At 46.6% G+C, this 15,004-nt stretch overlaps 1 protein-coding gene across 1 annotated transcript; it reads right to left on the minus strand.

Annotated features, from left to right (window-relative positions):
* Positions 1 to 787: 787 nt before the first annotated feature.
* Positions 788 to 12,314, minus strand: LOC146064700 (UMP-CMP kinase 2, mitochondrial-like). Its single transcript, XM_083178514.1, has 5 exons — positions 11,561 to 12,314; positions 9,681 to 9,792; positions 2,458 to 2,659; positions 2,143 to 2,376; positions 788 to 1,148 (listed from the first exon to the last, which is right to left on the minus strand). The coding sequence occupies exons 1-5, from the start codon at positions 12,233 to 12,235 to the stop codon at positions 1,028 to 1,030; spliced, it is 1,344 nt and encodes a 447-aa protein (XP_083034640.1). The 5' UTR covers positions 12,236 to 12,314; the 3' UTR covers positions 788 to 1,027.
* Positions 12,315 to 15,004: the final 2,690 nt, after the last annotated feature.

Consider the following 15,004-nt stretch of genomic DNA (forward strand, 5'->3'; position numbering starts at 1 on the left):
TATTATTAAATATTTCTTTTTAAATGAAATCATAACTCACAAAAATACTATGTTATTCTCTTACTTTCTCTTTTATTAAACATTTAACAAAAAAATATTTATCGAGAGAACCACTTTCCTTCACATTTATTCATTGTGCAATTTTTTTACATCAACTTTTTATGGTAAAACCAGGTTGAGTTTTAATTTAATTCATACGGATCATATTGCTAGAAGACTGTGATTTTGTCATATTGCTGTTCAGTACATTCCCCCCCCCCCCCCCCCCCCCGCTCCGGCTCTGTGCAGTGTAACATGGTCAGTGGTCATTCTGTGCAGGCCACACCGCTATACCTGTCCACTGCTTGCTCCTGGTGGCACCAGGCATCGTCGCGCTACGGCTGTCTTCCCCGCTCCCGGGTCGCACTGCCCGCCCATGTAATGAATGTGCAGGGCTGCAGGTGTGGAGGTGTGGACGTTTTTTTTTTTTTTTTTGTATTGGGAGGCCAATTCCCGGGAATCCTGGGAATGATTTTTTTTCAATCCCGAATTCTGAAACAATGCCCTGGGATTGGCATCCCTAGTTTCAACTATTGTCATGTCGACCATTTCAGCCTGTCGACCTGAACCACTGTCTACCTTTGACATGTCGACATTATGAATCTGTCGAACTAATGCATATCAATCATATGGGGTCAGCCTATTGACTTTCCACCTATTTACTGCTGTCCTATCACCTGGATGCCATTAAGCAGCCAAACACCTTATGGAAAGGAATTAGATGTATTTACTGCCTTTATAGACCTAATAATGCTTGATAACACAATTATTTATTGTTATATTTGGCAATAATTAATATTAATATATTACATATCACACAGACAAGTGATAAGAGGTCTTCAGTGTTCCATTGTCGCATCAAGCAGCAGACTGGTCGGACACAGCTGGGAATGTCATTCAGCGGAGCAATAACAGTTTATCAACTTTGCCTGAAGTGCCTGCAAAGAATCTCCACCACCTGATTTATATACAGTCCTAATATCTGCAATTAGATCCCACAGTGTTTCCTTATAATGCACAATGCCTCCTGTAAGACCGTTTCCTTTGAGGAGCTGGCATCCAAGATGACACATCCAGGGTTCTCCATTCTTCGGTACGCTTCCTCCACTCTAGAGCCACAGGGAGAAAAGTCAGCACAGTTAGGATGCAAAGGGCTAGATGTACTAAGCTTCAAAAGTGATGAAATGGAGAGTGATAAACAACCGGCCAATCAGCAGCTAACTGCCATGTTAGTGGCGTAACTATAATTTATGCGCCCCCGCTGAAAATTCTGCAAACCCCCCCATCCCCCGCAAAATTAGCAACCCCCCCCCCATCGGCCGCCCATGCCCCCCTTGTGCAGGGACCCGCAGATCTTCTCTGCGTTGCAGCCCCGGCTCCCCTCCTGCTATGAAAATGGACCATCACAAAATGTCCGCCCCCATAACTGTCTGCTGTATGGGGGTGGACATTTTATGATGGTCCATTTCCAAAGCAGCAGTAGCCAAGAGGGGAGCCGGGACCGCACCGCAGAGAAGATCTGCGGGTCCCTGCTGCTTACCTGAGGGGTAAGGCACGGGGGGGACATGGGTGGCCGGGGGGGAGGGCGCTGCCAAAACTTCACAGCACAGATGTGTGTGCGGCGCCGGATGTCAGCTGCCCGCCCAGATCTCTGCTTTTGCACGGAAAAATGTCCGTGTGGTCTGAGGTTGCGGGTGCTGGTGGAGCACTCGGTCCTGCATTCGATGGTCTGCGACAGCTTCTTACCGCATACGGACGGAGTTGGCGATCCGTATGGAAGGCGGGGTTTCGCACGCACGGTCCTGGCCGCATAATCGGCTCCGACCGCACCGATCAGAATAAGGGCCTTGGTGCATACTATTCATATCACATTGCAACTAAGACGCATTTAAAGCATAAAAGATGCCACAAATATGCTGGGCCTGTTTGGTATAACTGCAGCAATGATGCATAAAGATCTGTAGTGTCATGTGTGCAATAGGGAGCTCTTGGCCTTATCTACATAACTTGTATTATATGTTACACATTATATATATATATAGTATATGGGCATGGGATGCTTTAAGGTATTTTTTTGATGTAACAGACATGTAGCACCCTTACTTCTGTCGAAATATGTTGTTAGCTTCTAATTCCTTTTCTTCTCTGGTTTCTTGAAGCCCACGATTCCGTATTCTGCGGATTCGCTCTTCGTCGCAGACAGTCAATAAAACTATGAGATCGGGTTTAAGAAGATCATCCGGCCAACTGTAAACCTCATGGTGGTGATCTGGTAGTTTATGGACACCACCTCCAATCTCCGTGGCTATGGCATAGGCAGCTGTACTGTGCCAGAACCTACAAAGATCATACAGATATTTTTCTAACATCTTCCCATCCTCAGACAAAACTTTACAGTGAAGCCTATTTTAAACTGACCTGTCCACAATTACTGGACCCATGTGTGATGCTGTTGCTATGTCCACAGCTCCGATGTAGTTTCCTAAGGCGTAGTATGCTCTCCTTATCAGGGAAGGCTCTTCGTCAAAGGCTTTCCTCCACGGGCTGATGCATTCCGGTGGCGATTTAAGCAATGTGGCTTTCAGATGATCTGTGAGTGACTCTGTCAGTGTAGATTTTCCTTCACAAGAGAAAATGGTAAATTGCTTATATACAGTTGGCTAGTTGTACTTTGTATTCACTTACTGCTTATATACAGTTGGCTAGTTGTACTTTGTATTCACTTACTGTTTATATACAGTTGGCTAGTTGTACTTTGTATTCACTTACTGTTTATATACAGTTGACTAGTTGTACTTTGTATTCACTAACTGTTTATATACAGTTGGCTGGTTGTACTTTGTATTCACTTACTGTTTATATACAGTTGGCTAGTTGTACTTTGTATTCACTTACTGTTTATATACAGTTGGCTAGTTGTACTTTGTATTCACTAACTGTTTATATACAGTTGGCTAGTTGTACTTTGTATTCACTTACTGTTTATATACAGTTGGCTAGTTGTACTTTGTATTCACTTACTGTTTATATACAGTTGGCTAGTTGTACTTTGTATTCACTTACTGTTTATATACAGTTGGCTAGTTGTACTTTGTATTCACTTACTGTTTATATACAGTTGGCTAGTTGTACTTTGTATTCACTTACTGTTTATATACAGTTGGCTAGTTGTACCGTATTTATCGGCGTATAACACGCACTTTTTTCCCCCTGAAAACAGGGGGAAAAGATGGCTGCGTGTTATACGCCGATATGCGTGCTATACGGCGGTAAATTGCAGTAAATATACCTGTATTGGTATATAATAGGTGCGCGCCAGTGGTGTCCAGGTGTGCACCACTGGCGCAGCACCTCTACCCCATACCTCCGATCAGGATCAGGATCCCCCTGTCCTCCGGCGATCGTAGCTTCCTCAGACCACCCCGGCGCGCCTGTCACTTTACAGTGACGTCGGCGGCAGGCTCGGGTAATGTCGGCCAGGCTCGGGGGGACTCGGAAGCGCTCAGGCACCCGAGTCCTCCCGAGCCGCGAACATCCCCCAGCCTGCCGCCGACGTCACTGCTAAATGTGACAGGCGGCTAGGAAGGGGGAGAGAGGCAGCAGGGAAGCTCCGGCGTACTAACGCCGGAGCGGAGGCGAGGGGGGGGGCGGGCTGCTTCTAACCTAGTCCTGCTTCTAACCGAGTCCTCCCGAGCCGCGAACATCCCCCAGCCTGCCGCCGACGTCACTGCTAAATGTGACAGGCGGCTAGGAAGGGGGAGAGGCAGCAGGGAAGCTCCGGCGTACTAACGCCGGAGCGGAGGCGAGGGGGGGGCGGGCTGCTTCTAACCTTCTGTGGTGGGTTTTGCTGGGGCAGGATAAACCTACCCTGGTAGGTTTGTCCTGCCCCAGCACAACCCACCACAGAAGGGGTTAAAGCTCCTCCCTGCACAGTGACTCCTTCCTCCCTGGCTACAGCAGCGTCATCAGCCTTCCCAAGCGCTGGCTGTAGCCTGGAGGAGGAGAAGGATAACTGTGCTGCCCTGCAAGTAAAATCCAGTACGTATTTAAATTAATGCTGTATGCTAATAAACAGTGTAATAACACTGTAATAAACCTGGGGGCTGGGGGGGCGGGGGGGGGGGGGGAAATGATGAGTGAATTTCTCTGGCTTCTGCTTTATCTGTATACATATTTACCGGTATATATTTACGGTATTTATTAACAGCTGTCAGCACCTGATACCGTATATTTATATATAGCACAGCAGATTCCAGTACAGTGTCTTATATAGTGCAGCAGGTTCCGTTACAGTGTCCTATATAGCGCAGCAGGTTCCATTACAGCGTCTTATATAGTGCAGCAGATTCCGTTACAGTGTCCTATATAGTGCAGCAGGTTCCATTACAGCGTCTTATATAGTGCAGCAGATTCCGTTACAGTGTCCTATATAGTGCAGCAGGTTCCATTACAGCGTCTTATATAACGGTAGTGCAGCAGATTCCGTTACAGTGTCCTATATAGTGCAGCATGTTCCATTACAGCGTCTTATATAGTGCATTTAGATTCCGTTACAGTGTCTTATATAGCGCAGCAGACTGCGTTACAGAATGTAAAATTACACCCCCCTGATACTACGGTACCTTACTCTTTTTTTTAATTTAAACTTAGGTAAAAAGTACCGTATACCACTGCAGTGTGACTACTGGTATCCCTAATGGATTTAAAACAAAAGCGTGGAGCATATACAGCTGCTTTCAAGTTGAAGGTTGTGGAATATGCCAAACAACACGGAAATAGGGCTGCAGCAAGGCATTTTGGAGAGCCACCAACTGAATGCACAATACGAGAGTGGCGAAAAATGGAAGAAAAACTCAAGACATTAGGAAAAACAAAATGCAATTTTCGCAGTGGTATTGTTAAATGGCCAAAATTAGAAGAAAAGGTGAAGGAGTTTGTAGTAAATCATAGAAAAGCTGGTATTGCTTTATCAACAAAAATGATCATTATTCATGCAGTGAAAATCAGCAAAGAGTTGCAAATACATGATTTCAAAGGAACAGCATCATGGTGCCAAAGATTCATGAAGAGGCATGAGCTTCGGATGCGAACAAGAACCAGGATTGCCCAGCGTATGCCAGATGATTATGAGGAGAAGATAATAAATTTTCATAAGTTTATTATCAAACAAAGGAAAAGAACAAATTTTGAAGTTGGTCAAATAGGCAACATGGATGAAGTACCACTCACCTTCGATGTTCCTTCAAACAAAACTGTGGAAGCAAGAGGTGCAAAGACAGTAACAATTAAAACATCAGGGCATGAGAAAAATCATTATACCGTGGTCCTTGCTGTCACTGCAGATGGAAACAAGCTGCCACCATTGGTCATTTTTAAAAGGAAAACTTTGCCTAAAGAGAAAATTCCACGTGGCATACAGGTGCATGTTCATCCCAAAGGTTGGATGGATGAAGAAGGCATGAAGGTTTGGATTAGAAATGTGTGGGAGAAGCGCCCAGGTGCTTTGTTAAAGAAGCCATCCTTGTTAGTACTGGACTCATTCAGATCTCATCTTACAGAACCAACAAAGAAAGAATTTCAAAAATGCAAAACAGAAATAGCTGTCATTCCAGGAGGACTAACATCACAATTGCAGCCATTGGATGTTAGCATTAACAAGCCCTTCAAAGCCGTAATGCGTGAAGAATGGAATAAATACATGTGTGATGAAACCCAACATGAAATGACGAATTCTGGCCGAATGAAAAGACCTGGCATTTCAAAAGTTTGTCAGTGGATAAAGACTTCGTGGGACGCAGTTAGAGAAGATATTGTTATCAAATCTTTTAAGAAATGCGGCATAAGTAATGCTTTGGATGGTGAAGAAGATGAGCTGATTTATGAAGATAGTAGCAGTGAAAGCAGCAGTGTTCATTGCGATTTTGAAGATAGCAGTGAAGATGAAGAGTTTCTTGGTTTCCCAGATAGTGATTTCTGAGTAAACTTTTGTAAAAACAAAATATCCAAGTTTCTTTTGTTAAAACAGTTGCTTTTACTGTCCTTTTACATTATTTACCTTATAAGTGGTAATAATACTAATAAAAAAAAAGTTCTGAGTTATTCTTATTTTTTTCCTGGAATTTCCCTCTTAAAATGAAGGTGCGTGTTATACGCCTGTGCGTGTTATACGCCGATAAATACGGTACTTTGTATTCACTTACTGCTTATATACAGTTGGCTAGTTGTACTTTGTATTCACTTACTGTTTATATACAGTTGGCTAGTTGTACTTTGTATTCACTTACTGCTTATATACAGTTGGCTAGTTGTACCACTGGCGGAGATACCGTAAGGCAGCCCCCGCCACTGCTTGGGGGAGCGGGGGCTGCGTGGGCGCTGGACTTGTGGCAGAGAAAATAGTTATTGCGGGCAGCGGGAGCGGGGTCGCCGGACAAGTGAGTGTCCGGCTGCGCACACTACACAGTGTGTAGCGAGTGTCCGGCTGCTGCTTATTGTGCCCATCTCTGCTAGGACCGCCCGCTCACCGCCGCCTGCCACTGCCCGCCGCTGCCCGTGCGCTCGCTGAGTCGGCGCGGGTGCGGCCATGATGGATCTGTAAAAAAAAATAAAATAATTGACAGGCGGGCAAGATATCCAATGGGAAGGGGTGAGCGTCCGGGGGCGTGGCCTTGTAGTGTCAGACTGAGGCAGGGGAAGCAGCAGTGTCTGCTGGTCCCTGCCTCAGCTTCAACTGCTCCTATATCATCACATCACACGCTGGAGCCTGGAGGAGCAGGGAAGCCAGCAGGAGGGAAGAACAGGAGAAAGTGAGGGAAAAGGAGAGACAAAGTCGTCCCACCCAGTGATAAACTTGTTAACAGAGGTTTGTTTTTTAAACACCAGTACTATTAAAAAAAGTATATATATATATATATATATATATATATATATATATATATATATATATATATATACACACACACACCTACACACACACACACAGAATGTATAGGTGGGATCAGGCAGCATGGAGCACCATAGTAAGGGGACGCAGGCGCATCTTCCGGGGGCTGGCGAATCTACCGCCAGCCCCTGCAAGAATGACGGGCACTCCATCTGTATGTATATATATATGCATTTGGAGTGCCCATCATTCTTGCAGGGGCTGGCGGTAGATTTGCCAGCCGCCAAAAGGGAAAGTGCGCACACAAGATGCACGTGCGTTCCCTTACTACGGTGCTCCATCTGTACATTGTGAATATATATATATATATATACATATAAAACAGCGTGATTCTGGCACTCACTGCATAAGCGGTATGCTTGTCCCGGTGCCCTCCGTACAGTTACTCAAAACATGAAGTGACTGGATATAGACGGTGATGCGGCGGCACTCGGTCAATAACCACACAAAGAAACGGCCTGATTTGCCAAATCAGGCCGTTTCTTTGTGTGGTTATTGACCGAGTGCCGCCGCATCACCGTCTATATATATACATATATATATATATGCGCATGTGTGTATGTGTGTGTGTATATATATATATATATATATATATATAAATGCCTTAGCAAAATGCCATGTGTGTGGGGGGGGGGCGCAGTAATTTTTTTGGCAGGGGGGAGCAAAATTTATAGTTACGCCTCTGAGTTGTACTTTGTATTCACTTACTGTTTATATACAGTTGGCTAGTTGTACTTTGTATTCACTTACTGCTTATATACAGTTGGCTAGTTGTACTTTGTATTCACTTACTGTTTATATACAGTTGGCTAGTTGTACTTTGTATTCACTTACTGCTTATATACAGTTGGCTAGTTGTACTTTGTATTCACTTACTGTTTATATACAGTTGGCTAGTTGTACTTTGTATTCACTTACTTTTAGCCATTATGCAGAAGATAATTTGTCACTCTTATTAAATTTTGCTAACAAATGCCTAGTTATGCCCCTATACAATTCCAGACCCCCATTCTTCACTATGGGGGGGTATTCAATCCCAGTCATAAGCAGCCAAACTGTCAAGTCGACTTGGTATCGTTTGATTCACCTGTCGAGTCTCAACAGTCAAGTCTTCCGCCTATTCACAGTTTGAAACGGTTGTAACGCCTCCTGTCGAGTTTGGACCAATGTGGCGAGAAATAGGCAGTTTCTATATAAATCCCTGCTCCATATGGAATTTGCAAATTGAGTAACTATTAAACAACTGTGCATGTGTATCGTACACACAGCGCATGCGAGAGGGGAAATAGCCATAGAAAATGCATACCGAGCCGGATTTTAACTGACAGGAAGTCGGCATTTGGGGCTGGAAACTTGCTTTTTTTCTGGGTGTGGCAGAAATAAAAATATGCAGGCTTGCCCAGATGTTTTTGAGGAGGGTCTGTGATGTCAGCGATGACCACTTCCGGCCTGTCTCAGTCGCAGATGTGTGAAGCCTCAGACCTACGCACCACTGCCCAGATGGCAAAAACTGTTTGATCGTTCGGGAACTGCATATGGATTTGCAAGCGGATAGCGATTAGCGTTCCATACGCAATTCGGTACTTGTGAGTTATCCGGGCTGCCGATTTCTAAATCGGGTCGGATCGGGCGCATCGCATCGCATGCGACCATCGGATGCGATGCGATGCGATGCGATGACCCGATTTTTCCATAGGAATCAATGTTAAAATGGACTGAGTCCATTTTAACATGGAATTCAATGGGAAAAAGGGGTCCTTTTCATACCCCTACTATCCAAGTGAGCATGGAGTTGGATATAAACCTGTGGCGAGCGTAGCGAGCCCCGCTTCGGGCTCGGTGGCTCGCTACGCTCGCCACAGGTTTATATCCAACTCCATGCACACTTGGATAGTAGGGGTATGAAAAGGACCCCTTTTTCCCATTGAATTCCATGTTAAAATGGACTCAGTCCATTTTAACATTGATTCCTATGGAAAAATCGGGTCATCGCATCCGATGGTCGCATGCGATGCGATGCGATATCGCATCGCATCGCATCTGATTGTATGCCTTAACTTAAGGCATACAATCAAAAAATCGGCAGCCCGGATAACTCACAAGTACCCGCAATTCTCTCTCTCAAAGGGCGTTTTCTCTTTGTGGCTGGGCGGCGGCTTATCCTGCGCAGTCCACTGAGAATTCTCACATTAAAGGTCAGGTCTGAATTAGGCCAATAATACTAGAATTTAATATATATCATCCATTGATAAGTTATACCGTATTCAGACCGCAAATGCCGGGTCGCACCTGGGATTAGGACACGGGTCCCATCCCTGGAGCGACACTGCATTTGCGGTCTGAAAGCTCCACGTCTGACCCTGCTTATTGCCGGGTCAGAGACATCACACGGGGCGGAGCTGAGTGGCGGTGCGTCACAGGGGGCTTAGGAGCAGGCAGCACTTGGAGCTAACAGCGCTGCCTCCTCCGTACTGTGAACAGCACCCAGGTCGCTCGACCCAGGCACCCATTCACACTGCACTTGACACAGGTCAGAGCGGTGGGTTGAACTCCCGTGTTGCTCAACCCGAGGTGGTCCTTTCAGACCGCACCTCAACCCGTGTTGGGACCACAAGGACACGGCAATAACCCGGGTCTAGAGTGCGGTCTGAAAGCGGTATTACAAATGCTCCTGTAACAAACATCCATTGATTCTAACCTGTGGCATCAAGTCCTTCTACAACAATGATAGGAAAGTGTCCTCTCTCCGGTGTCTTATCCTGGTCCATTAACTCTAGAACCCGTTTGGCTTCTGGGATAACTATGGAACTCTATAGGAAAGAATAAAAATATATTGTAATTCTTCTCAAGTGATGCTACTTTTTAATATTAAAAGTACAAATATACTATACTTGCTACAAAATGTTACATATTAGTACATTATGATATTCAAAGCAATAAAATAAAGTATTACATTCAAAAAGTGCAATTTGCAGTTAAAGGGACTGTAGGGCGTATTTATCATAAGCGGCTTTTTACATTTTTTCATTCAAATTCACAATGAGAAAATGATACAGTATGAAAATAAACAAGATAAAAGTGACATAGCCTTTCACATCGCTCCTCGGTCCCGGGTTATTGCCAGATTGGTGACGTTTGGACCCGGGTCCAGGTTTGTGTGAAAGCACCACAGCTTATAGCCTGGCCATTTGACCTGGGTTATGCAAAAAAGAAGAAAGACCTTGGTGCATTTAATCAGTGGCTGTTCAGATGGGGAGGTGTTAATTCCCCAAATAGTTAATAAAACAAAAGAAGTAAATGAGGTAAATAATATATACTATAAACGGCTAGGTATAATAAAGGATTTAATAAAAAAAATAAACCTTATAAAAAAAGTGTCCCCCGGCTGTGGCATGACACTGCTGGCTGTTGGTTTCCAAATACGGGGGACCCCAGATTTTTTGGCCCCCGTATTTTTGGAACCAGGACTGGTCCAAGAGACTGGGGCTGGTTTCAGAAATACGGGGGACCCCTATGCTTTTTGTCCCACGTATCTTTGGAACCAGGGCCCTTATTCTGATCGGTGCGGATTTTTCCGCATGCGGTCGTACCGCCGATGGTTTTCGACTGCGCATGTGCAGAGGTCACTCTGCGCATGTGCAAGCGGTTTCGCCGTACGTATTCTTTAGACGCTGCACAGGGGGCGGAGAGGGGCGTGAAGGGCTACTTAGCCTCATTACCCTATGCATACGCCCCGCGTTTCATGGGCGTTCCCATGCAAACGCAGGGCGTATGCATGGTAATGAAGCCGTGACGCATGTGTAGGGGGCGGGCATCTGACATCGCCGGATGTCAGCTGCCCGCCCCCATACATGATTTCATACGGACAAGTGTCCGTGTGGTCCAGGGTGGCGGGCGCTGGTGGAGCGTGCGGCCCTGCATTCGATGTTCGGCGACCATCGAATGCAGGGGCTGCTCCCAAGATGGAGGAGGCGTATCCCCGTCCACTTTCATGCGGACCGCCACATATCCGCGTACGGACGGAGGTGGCGATCCGTATGGAAGGCGGGGATTCGCCTGCACGGTCCTGGCCGCATATTCTGATCTGGCCGCACAGATCAGAATAAGGGCCCAGGTCCGGCTCAATGAGCCCGGGGCTGGTTATGCTCAGGAGGGGGGACTCCATGCCATATTTTTTTTATATAAAAACAAATTTGCACATTACCTCAAATTTGCACATTTTCATGCCTAAAATTCTCACATTATCACACTTAATCGCACTTTTTTTCATTAAATATGCAAATTTGCGGGAAAAAAATGTGATTTTAAAAAGTGGGCGAATTTGAAAGTGTGAAAAAATCGCATTCTATTAAATGTCACCCTTTATTTCCTATATAAGGGAAACATTACAGCTCGTTCTGATGAATAAAAATGTTTGCTTGGCAATTTTGATAAATGCACTTGGCACTCAAAGGCTTAATAAGTGGGCGTAACGCTTATTTAGCAGCAACACTGACTTATGTGAAAGCTTTTCTTAAAAATCAGCTACAGTCACAAATGATATAGGTGTCACCAATCACCATGTACCGTGGGACTCACCTCCTGCAGCACAGCGCGGGCATCTTCCAGCGAGTAGAACACGGCGGAACCTTTGATGTTGTCCACAAATGGAGATGGCATCACTTTGTCCACTCTCATAACTGGTGACTTCTCTTTCTCCTTCGCTCCTCCATTCAGTTCCCACCGGCATTGCCAGACCTGGCCTCCTTCCTCTACCCTGTAACTGCATAGCCCGATGTCCTGCGTATACTCACTGAGGACGCCGTACAGCCTATTCTGTGTCTCAGGGCAATGGCGGGGATCCAGGACTAGAAACCCCCTCTCTAGAGATCCGTGAAGGTTCCCTGGAACATAGGAGATGAGATTAAACACCTGACTTCCATGAAACATCGCCGAGAGTTGTTGCCCCAGTGACTTGTGCAGCCTTGCTGCCCGGACCCGGGCTCCTATAGTTACACATACTGAATACGCCTGGCCCCCATCAGCCAGCATGGGCCAGTCATTCGCAGTCACAGAGGGAACCTGGTACCCACTGTCTGTGGATGCAAAATAAAAGTCATTAGAATAACAATTAGATTCCACTGCAAACAGCCGAGACGTTCTTCCTGCACTGCAATGCTCGGAAGAACTGGCCATAGGGCTGCTGTGTATAAGTCTGGATCTTATGTTTGAGAAGAGCTGCAGGCAAAGCCTCTGAGAGTTCCAGCCTGGCATCAGTAATATGTGACATGACCCAGGAGCAGCCGCCCGGAGCTTTCCTGCTACTGCAGGAGAGAAGGGAAAAGGAAAGTAAAGTGGCCGAGAGAGAAACGAAACTCACATGTACAAACAGGCTGCTCCCTCCACAGGATCAGTTTCCTTTTCCTCAGCTGATTATGAGTCAGTCAGGAAACCAGAAGTAAGTTCCCTCTGCATTTTTACAGTTTCAAACTGATCTATTGCGCAGCCTGCAGGCAGAGTACAGATGAGAACAAGTATCAAAACATTTACAACAGGGTTATTTACAACTGGATTATTTACAACAGGGTTATTAAAACAGAGATATTTACAACATGGTTGCCTACCCTTTCGGAGTCTCCCGCTTATTCATTCATTCTGTCGGTGTCACGGAAATTTATCGGATCCTCACGGTTTTTCATCCTGTTCGCTAAAAAATTATGACTTTGCTAGTTACGAAGTGCCGGGGTCGGTTCCTGCAAGCGCGACATCATGACGTACCCCGTCATGACATCGCTGTCCTATTAAAATCCAGCCACTGCGGGGCTCTGTGGGTAGCGGCAGTGCTGGATGGAGAGTGGCTGTGGGAGTGGAAGCGGCACCTGTGCAAGCAGCAGGCGTCAAGCTGCAGGCAGCATTGGTGAGATACTGTTTCCTCAGGCTCCGCTCCATCTCCCCCTCCCCATTGCTTCACAAAAAAATGTTTATGATGCATTGGGGAGAGGAGAGATGAACAATCATGAAGCAGGGGGAGAGGATTAATTTTTATGAAGCTGCAGCAGCGTGGAAGCATGACAGCCTGGAAGGGGGAGAGGAAGGATATTCAAGTGGGGAGGGGCCAGGAGGAGAGGAATAATTTTTATGAAGCTGTAGGGAGGGGACAGATGTAGACAAATCATTTTTATTAAGCTGTGGGGAACAATTTTTACCATAAAAATTGTTCCTTTCCCCCTGCCCCCTCCCCACTTCTTCATAAAAAAAATTCCTCTGCCCCCTCCCCAATGCTTCATTAAAATTGTTCCGCTCCCCTTCCCCACTGCTTGGGGACCGCTGGGCAAGCCCCCAAAATGACAAAACAGAGGGTTGCTGTGCTAGGCCCCACCCTCTCACCTGAGACCAAACCCACTTCCCTTGTTGCCTCACCCTCTTTTAATTCAGCCACTGCAGGACACACCCCTGGGGAAAATAGATAACCCTTGGGTTAAACATGACACGCCTCTTCAAAGGAGCACCTCGATGCATTTGATGGCATCTAAAATCTCTCTGAAAGGGCTTTTCAAAAGTAGGCAAGTATCATTTACAAGTGACAGTGGGCCAGATGTATCAAACTTCAAAAAGTGACAAAGTGGAGAGTGATACACAACCAGCCTCAGCTCCTACCTGTCATTTCTCAAACCCAGTATGTAACATGGCAGTTAGGAGCTGATTGGCTGGCTGTTGATCACTCTCCATTTTTATCACTTTTTTAAGCTTGATACATCTGGCCCTTAGATACATGCGCAGTTGAAAAATATTGAGACGCCCCTGCATCACAGCGCTGAGGTCATGGGTTCCATTCCCACCATGGCCCTAACTGTGCAGAGTTTGTATATTCTCCCTGTACTTGCGTGGGTTTCCTCCGGGTACTCCGGTTTCCTCCCACATTCCAAAAATATACTGGTAAGTTATTTGGCTCCTAACAAAATTAACCCTACAATGTCTGTGTGCGTGTACATTTGGTAGGGAATATAGATTGTAAGCTCCACTGGGGCAGGGACTGATGTGAGTGTTCAAATATTCTCTGTAAAGTGCTGCGTAATAGGGGCGTGGCTTCGACGGGCATGTGAGCGGACGTACCTGCAAGCAGCTCCTGCTCCAACGATCCTGTCTGTACATCCTGACTGCGCTCAAAAGCAGATTCAATCGGTGGCGCAGGTGTGGGAAGGCACCATCGTCCCTCCGGTATCCTCCTGGCCCCGCTGCGCCCGCTGACTCTCCTCCCAGCCGCCGAAATCTCTGCAGCCGTGCTGTGACTGGGCGCCATCTTGCTGTGCGCATCGTGCACGGAGACGGGACGCTGAAGCTGACGGCAGCGCCTGTCTATCCGGCACATGCAACACAGCCTCCCCGCTTGGCCACGCACATCAGACCCCAGCGAGCCCTGTGTACAGCGCTGAGGGGGGGACAGGCTACAGCGGTGAGCCCCAAGGGTGAAGACGCCGGCGCCATTTTCCCTGCAGGGAGGGACAGCCGCAGGACAAGGGAATCATCTCCCTACAACAACTACAGGTACACACCCGGCAATTGCATAACACAGGCAGGGCTGGGATCACAGCATTAGGTCTCAGACCCTGTAAACCAGCAGCATAACCGCCATATCTACCCTACTGGGGTCTGCTTGTGCCTGTACACTGCATCCTGCTATATAGCTCACTGGAGCTCCCCTACTGTTGCTCAGGGCCCTGGGCTGTGTCATCAAGCATACTTGTCAAATAACCTGAACCCATCTGCACTGATTTGATCAACTGAACTTGCAAGACTCTCACTCTGCTCTCATATACTTGCACAGCATATTTCCTCTCCACAATTAATATGGGAAAGAATAACCGCAGCACTGCAGCTACCCAGCTGGAGAGATTTGCCAGAACCCCGCGCTCGGCCGCGGAAGCCCCTGACTCTGAGGCGACCTCTCGGCCCTCATCACGGGCCCCATCCCCATTCAATCCTCCACCTCCATCACCTGAAAATCCAACAGAGGCCCTGCAACGAGTACTGGAGGCCGTGACC

The sequence above is a fragment of the Crinia signifera genome, chromosome 3 (genome assembly GCF_055691185.1).
Source record: "Crinia signifera chromosome 3, ASM5569118v1, whole genome shotgun sequence".
Lineage (NCBI taxonomy): Eukaryota > Metazoa > Chordata > Amphibia > Anura > Myobatrachidae > Crinia > Crinia signifera.